The sequence below is a fragment of the Salmo salar genome, chromosome ssa02 (assembly GCF_905237065.1).
Source record: "Salmo salar chromosome ssa02, Ssal_v3.1, whole genome shotgun sequence".
Lineage (NCBI taxonomy): Eukaryota > Metazoa > Chordata > Actinopteri > Salmoniformes > Salmonidae > Salmo > Salmo salar.
Window position 1 is genome coordinate 6,439,850 of NC_059443.1, and position 8,267 is coordinate 6,448,116.

An 8,267-nucleotide genomic window follows, 5' to 3' on the forward strand; every position below is an offset into this window, starting at 1 on the left:
TCTTTTTTTTTCGTGGAGGAGGGAGAGGTGGGGACTGAAGAAAAGGAAGGGATTAAAACCAACAAAGCAAAACTACAGGGTTTGTCCCGAAATGTGACGTCAGACAGAAGGACTCGCTTGTAGCGAGCGTTGACCGGCGCTGGATATCATTTGCACCGCACCGTTTTGCAATAATCTGAGCTCGTGGAATACGTTCTATTTTTTTTTACAAGAATGTCATTCTCATTTCAATGAAGTTGATATTGGAATCTCGTAATGAGGTGGCTTCTGCCGTGGATTCTAATAGTAGCCAGCACTCATCAGGTAAACATAAATTCTTTGATTTCATTCTAACGTTCAGACTAACTTTTGATTTATTTTATCTATAGTTTTAAAGATTACAGGTTATGAATTACAGATCAGAAGAATATGAGACATATACATGATCGCAGGTTGTGCACATCTATCCAGATTAGATTATTTAATTGCGTAATAACACAGAGACATTTTGTGCGCGGTGCGAATTACCAATAACCCATTATTGGTTTCTCATTGACACTGGGCTATAAACGTGTTGTCAATGTTAATCATACAATAGACCTCCTCAGAATCTGTCTCTGTGCTAGCGCTGAAACCCAGACAGTCATGAAACTGTTAGATTGGGCACTCCTCTACTCTCTCTTCCTCTCTTACCTCTACTCTCTCCTCTACTCTCTCTTCCTCTCTTACCTCTACTCTCTCCTCTACTCTCTCTTCCTCTCTTACCTCTACTCTCTCCTCTACTCTCTCTTCCTCTCTTACCTCTACTCTCTCCTCTACTCTCTCTTCCTCTCTTACCTCTACTCTCTCCTCTACTCTCTCTTCCTCTCTTTACTCTAGTCTCTCTTCCTCTCTCCTCTACTATCTCTTCCTCTCTTACCTCTACTCTCTCTTCCTCTCTTACCTCTACTCTCTCCTCTACTCTCTCTTCCTCTCTTTACTCTAGTCTCTCCTCTACTCTCTCTTCCTCTCTTACCTCTACTCTCTCCTCTACTCTCTCTTCCTCTCTTACCTCTACTCTCTCCTCTACTCTCTCTTCCTCTCTTACCTCTACTCTCTCTTCCTCTCTTACCTCTACTCTCTCTTCCTCTGTTACCTCTACTCTCTCTTCCTCTCTTACCTCTACTCTCTCCTCTACTCTCTCTTCCTCTCTTTACTCTAGTCTCTCCTCTACTCTCTCTTCCTCTCTTACCTCTACTCTCTCCTCTACTCTCTCTTCCTCTCTTACCTCTACTCTCTCCTCTACTCTCTCTTCCTCTCTTACCTCTACTCTCTCCTCTACTCTCTCTTCCTCTCTTTACTCTACTCTCTCTTCCTCTCTCCTCTACTCTCTCTTCCTCTCTTACCTCTACTCTCTCCTCCTCTCTTTACTCTACTCTCTTACCTCTACTCTCTCTTCCTCTCTTTACTCTAGTCTCTCCTCTACTCTCTCTTCCTCTCTTACCTCTACTCTCTCCTCCTCTCTTTACTCTACTCTCTTACCTCTACTCTCTCTTCCTCTCTTTACTCTAGTCTCTCCTCTACTCTCTCTTCCTCTCTTTACTCTAGTCTCTCCTCTACTCTCTCTTCCTCTCTTTACTCTAGTCTCTCCTCTACTCTCTCTTCCTCTCTTACCTCTACTCTCTCTTCCTCTCTTACCTCTACTCTCTCCTCTACTCTCTCTTCACTCTATAGTCTCTCCTCTACTCTCTCCTCTACTCTCTCTTCCTCTCTTTACTCTAGTCTCTCCTCTACTCTCTCTTCCTCTCTTTACTCTAGTCTCTCTTCCTCTCTCCTCTACTATCTCTTCCTCTCTTACCTCTACTCTCTCTTCCTCTCTTTACTCTAGTCTCTCCTCTACTCTCTCTTTCCTCCACTCTCTCTTCCACTCTCTCTCATTTTAGCTCAGCTAATGACAGGTCAGGTACTACCTCAGTACTCTCTCTGACTAATATCGTTTAAAGTGTGTTATTTGGTAGGTGTGGTTAAATGACCCTGGCCTGAGAGTTATTTATTTCTGTCAGTCACTAGTCCCATGGATTACTTTATAGGGGGAAACCAAACCACGAGCGGCAATTTGGTATTTGTGTCCATGGGGCTGGCTGATCCCTACCCTGCATTGATCTTCAGTCTACAATACTGCAGCTTCATACACAACTTTATCTTCATCTTTAGGTTGGTGGGGAAACTTAGTTTGGAAATGTGCCAGAGTGTTCCCCTCTGGAATCAAACATATTTCCCCTTGCTGTGGTCTGATGTCATGTACCACTGTTACAAATGTTCCTGGAAGAATGACTTCCTTCCACAACAAATTCGGGCTGAATGCAACTACAGGCCCCATTCCAATATAACTCCTGTCTACTGTATCACTATACTGGCTGGGTGGCCCCATAACCCCTGTCTACTGTAACACTATACTGGCTGGGTGGCCCCATCCCAATGTAACTCCTGTCTACTGTATCACTATACTGGCTGGGTGGCCCCATAACCCCTGTCTACTGTATCACTATACTGGCTGGGTGGCCCCATCCCAATGTAACTCCTGTCTACTGTATCACTATACTGGCTGGGTGGCCCCATACCAATATAACTCCTGTCTACTGTATCACTATACTGGCTGGGTGGCCCCATACCAATATAACTCCTGTCTACTGTATCACTATACTGGCTGGGTGGCCCCATACCAATATAACTCCTGTCTACTGTATCACTATACTGGCTGGGTGGCCCCATAACCCCTGTCTACTGTATCACTATACTGGCTGGGTGGCCCCATCCCAATGTAACTCCTGTCTACTGTATCACTATACTGGCTGGGTGGCCCCATAACCCCTGTCTACTGTAACACTATACTGGCTGGGTGGCCCCATCCCAATATAACTCCTGTCTACTGTATCACTATACTGGCTGGGTGGCACCATAACCCCAGTCTACTGTATCACTATACTGGCTGGGTGGCCCCATTCCAATATAACTCCTGTCTACTGTATCACTATACTGGCTGGGTGGCCCCATAACCCCTGTCTACTGTAACACTATACTGGCTGGGTGGCCCCATCCCAATGTAACTCCTGTCTACTGTATCACTATACTGGCTGGGTGGCCCCATAACCCCTGTCTACTGTATCACTATACTGGCTGGGTGGCCCCATCCCAATGTAACTCCTGTCTACTGTATCACTATACTGGCTGGGTGGCCCCATAACCCCTGTCTACTGTAACACTATACTGGCTGGGTGGCCCCATCCCAATGTAACTCCTGTCTACTGTATCACTATACTGGCTGGGTGGCCCCATACCAATATAACTCCTGTCTACTGTATCACTATACTGGCTGGGTGGCCCCATAACCCCTGTCTACTGTATCACTATACTGGCTGGGTGGCCCCATAACCCCTGTCTACTGTAACACTATACTGGCTGGGTGGCCCCATCCCAATGTAACTCCTGTCTACTGTATCACTATACTGGCTGGGTGGCCCCATAACCCCTGTCTACTGTATCACTATACTGGCTGGGTGGCCCCATCCCAATGTAACTCCTGTCTACTGTATCACTATACTGGCTGGGTGGCCCCATACCAATGTAACTCCTGTCTACTGTATCACTATACTGGCTGGGTGGCCCCATCCCAATATAACTCCTGTCTACTGTATCACTATACTGGCTGGGTGGCCCCATACCAATATAACTCCTGTCTACTGTATCACTATACTGGCTGGGTGGCCCCATCCCAATATAACTCCTGTCTACTGTATCACTATACTGGCTGGGTGGCCCCATCCCAATATAACTCCTGTCTACTGTAACACTATACTGGCTGGGTGGCCCCATCCCAATATAACTCCTGTCTACTGTATCACTATACTGGCTGGGTGGCCCCATCCCAATATAACTCCTGTCTACTGTATCACTATACTGGCTGGTTGGCCCCATCCCAATATAACTCCTGTCTACTGTATCACTATACTGGCTGGGTGGCCCCATACCAATATAACTCCTGTCTACTGTATCCACTATACTGGCTGGGTGGCCCCATCCCAATATAACTCCTGTCTACTGTATCACTATACTGGCTGGGTGGCACCATAACCCCAGTCTACTGTATCACTATACTGGCTGGGTGGCCCCATACCAATATAACTCCTGTCTACTGTATCACTATACTGCCTGGGTGGCCCCATAACGCCAGTCTACTGTATCACTATACTGGCTGGGTGGCCCCATCCCAATACAACCCCTGTCTACTGTATCACTATACTGGCTGGGTGGCCCCATCCCAATATAACTCCTGTCTACTGTAACACTATACTGGCTGGGTGGCCCCATCCCAATATAACTCCTGTCTACTGTATCACTATACTGGCTGGGTGGCCCCATACCAATATAACTCCTGTCTACTGTATCACTATACTGGCTGGGTGGCCCCATCCCAATATAACTCCTGTCTACTGTATCACTATACTGGCTGGGTGGCCCCATCCCAATATAACTCCTGTCTACTGTATCACTATACTGGCTGGGTGGCCCCATCCCAATATAACTCCTGTCTACTGTATCACTATACTGGCTGTGTGAGGAGGGGATGTTAGTTGTTGGTGCACATGACCAATGACATAGGTAGTGATGATGAACCTGGAGCTGCTGCTGGTCTCTGCTCTGTGGGTTTGCAGGAATAGCACAACAAGGCTGACATGCCAAAGACCAACCCACCTGTATGACCCAGTATTTCATTAATGTTGTTCTGTCCATCCTACAGGTCATTTCCCAATATTCCACAGCCATGCCTCCCTTGACGGCGACCATAGAGCTGTATAACCGTACAGCGTACTGCAAATGGCCGTGCAAGTGTGCCAAGAGCGCCCCCCTGTGTCCGCCAGGGGTCAGTGTGCTGATGGATGGCTGTGACTGCTGTAAGGCCTGTTCCAAGCAGGTGGGGAGACCTGCAACGAGGCCGACGTCTGTGACTACCATAAGGGACTGTACTGTGACTACAGCATGGACAAGCCGAGGTACGAAAAAGGAGTATGTGCCTGTAAGTGTCAGATAACTTTCCTCTTTGAGTTGTGACGTTGTACCATCTCCATCTGTGCTGTGAAGTCAGTTTGTAAATATAGATACAGTAATGAGAACGGACGTTGTTCTGATTCCACATCTGAATTGATGCATTTATTTCTTTGTGTGCCACAGTGCTTTGAGACTGGTCTTTCTTAAGGAAGGCGTTTGGAGCTGAAATGCCAACATTGAACAGTCTCAACTATAACCCGCTTGTTGTTTTCCTATGTATACCTATAGGGGATATACTGTGTAGCGCTGATTCTCATTATTTGACATGATCGATCAAACAGACATGGTGGGCACAGGCTGCGAGTACGACGGAGTGATCTACCGGAACGGACAGAGCTTCCAACCCAGCTGTAAGTACCGCTGTCTGTGTGTAAACGGCGCCATCGGTTGTGTGCCGCTCTGCACGGACTCCCATCCACCCCGGGTGTGGTGTCAGACGCCCAGGCTGGTCAAACTGCCGGGCCGATGCTGTAAGCAGTGGATCTGTGACGAGTCCAGGAAGACGCGCAAGGCAGCCCCCAGGCATGCAGAGATAGGTACACTACTACATTTTATGGGATGTATCTCAAATGGTACCCTATGTCCTATGTAGTGCACTACTTTTGACCAGAGCACTATGGGGTCCATTGGTTTCCCAGAAATTCTGTTTGGAAGATTCCTGAAATCAGGAAGGAATAAGCAGGGAATCCAGGAATCCTCCAACCAGGATTTCTGGAAAACCTGGGCATTTTTTGGGGGGAGGTTACCGGAATTTGGCATCCCAAATCAGGAGTCTGTTCGTCTGTTTATTTGGCAGTGCGCGCCAGCCACAATGAGGTCTGGCATAAGAACTGCATTACCCAGACCACCACTTGGTCCCCGTGTTCCAAGACCTGTGGACGTGGCCTGTCCCTGAGGATCTCCAACGCCAACGACCAGTGTGAGTTGATCAAGGAGTCACGCCTCTGCAACATCCGGCCCTGTGACGTCGACATCACCAAGCACATCAAGGTGAGAACATCTGTCATTCCTTATGCCCTAAATGGCACCCTATTCCCTATTAAAGTGTACTACCCATAGGGCTCTGGTCAAAAGTAGTGCACTATATAGGGAATAGGTTGGTCCCTGGTCAAAAGTAGTACACTTTATAAACACACACAATATCTCTCACTTTTGCTTTCAGTGAAACCAGGCCCAACTTCATCAACTCATGTATTGTGCATATAAACATGGTTAGAAAATCATATGGGTGACAAATGTTTTCTCAATACAGTTGAACATCATTTTGACCATTTTGACAGTGTAACAGTATTCTGACCCCATGTCAACCAATCATTTGTTGATTCTGACCCATGTTGACCTATGACCCCTCAGCCAGGGAAGAAGTGTCTGAACATCTACAGGGAGGAGCAGAGCCAGAACTTCACAATCTCAGGCTGCAACAGCAAGAAGCCCTACCGTCCAAAATACTGTGGTGTCTGCATGGCCACAGACGATCGCTGCTGCATCCCTTACAAGTCCAAGACTATCGAGGTGGAGTTTGAGTGTCCCAACGGAGCCACGCTGACATGGCAGGTGATGTGGATCAACGCCTGCTTCTGTAACCTCAGCTGCAGGAACCCCAATGACATCTTCTCTGAGCTGGAGCACTACTACGACCACAATGAGGTCATCAACTGACAACTGAGCAGCCTTGTCCGAGCCTGAACATACGGCCCATAGGGCAGGAGACCATCTCCTGTTTCTGTTGCATGAGGCAGTTTAGTGTACAAGTACAACCCCTGGGTAAGACGCTAGTCTGCCGCAGGGCCTTACCCAAATCCATCTCCTTAATGCTGAATGCCAAGCGTTTTTAGAGTCTTTGGTATGATTCGACTGGGGAGGACTGAGCAGAGGACAGATTCATTTAGGTTATTATTGACTCCAGCTTTACATTCCTTGGAATAAAGGATTGATGATTTGAATTAGATGTTCAAGCACCAGGCTGGAACAAAGCCTTCACACCCCTAAGGTCCCCAGGAGTAGGATTGAAGAAAATTGTAGTTGAACCCTGCCCAAACTCTTCATTATGATCTTGATTAAAAAAAACTATTTTTATTCACAGGGTTTATCAATTATTTAACCTCCATTCAATGAAGGGAAAAGGGATGTAGTTGTTTTTCAATTTTCTATTAAACATCTAAATATACACTGAGTGTACAAAACATTAAGTACACCTTTTGCCCTCAGAACATCCTCAATTCGTCAGAGAATGGACTCTACAAGGTGTCAAAAGTATTCCACAGGGATGCTGGTCCATGTTGACTCCAATGCTTCCCACAGTTGTGTCAAATTGGCTGGATGTCCTTTGGGTGGTGGACCATTCATAATACGCACGGGAAACTGTTGAGCGTGAAAAACCCAGCAGCGTTGCAGTTCTTGATACAAACCGGTGCACCTGGCACCTACTACCATACCCTGTTCAAAGGAGCTTACATCTTTTGTCTTACCCATTCACCCTAAGAATGGCACACATACACAATCCATATCTCAAGGCTTAAAAATCCTTCTTTAACCTGTCTCCTCCCTTTCATCTACGCTGATTGAAGTGGATTTAACAAGTGACATCAATAAGGGATCATAGCTTTCACCTGGATTCACCTGGTCAGCATGTCATGGAATGTTTTGTACACTCAGTATATTAGCGGAAGTTGATCATGTATTTGTGATGATACCGTAGTAGGACACAGGGGTCAAACATATTGTAATTATGCATCATATTCATATGGGGATAATCTTCTACCAAATTAGGGCATTAACCACTCGAGTGGTCATCCTGTTTTATACTCTTCTGTTTTGCTCATTTTGTGTCATGTCATTAAGCTTACTGTGTATGTACTGTTGTGCTCAAAACATTATGTCAAGTATTTTGTAGTTTACTGCACAGTATATCAGACAAGAGTCTCTCACATTTTCTCAGTTTTGCATTGATTTCCATTGACTCTTAGTGAACAATAGTGTTTGCCTCAATGTCTGTCAGTTATTATTTGAGCTCTACGAGGTTAAAAGTGTAGCAACTTTTTATTGATTGAAATTTGATTGAGATCAGCTCAATAAGTGCTGTCATTTATTTCATTGGTCAATACTCTAGTAAACCATGTACCATATCCATGTCATCATAAACAACAACAAACTCATCCAGGAAGTCACATTTGATTGGTTCAAATAAATACAAAGTATTAAGA

The 8,267-nt window shown here is 46.0% G+C and overlaps 1 protein-coding gene across 1 annotated transcript; it reads left to right on the forward strand.

Annotated features, from left to right (window-relative positions):
* LOC106591324 (CCN family member 4) lies at positions 1-8,267 on the forward strand. Its single transcript, XM_045696833.1, is given in 6 exon segments — positions 1-303; positions 4,757-4,931; positions 4,934-5,032; positions 5,346-5,600; positions 5,861-6,054; positions 6,418-8,267. Coding segments are annotated over 6 exon segments (1,077 nt in total). The 5' UTR covers positions 1-255; the 3' UTR covers positions 6,724-8,267.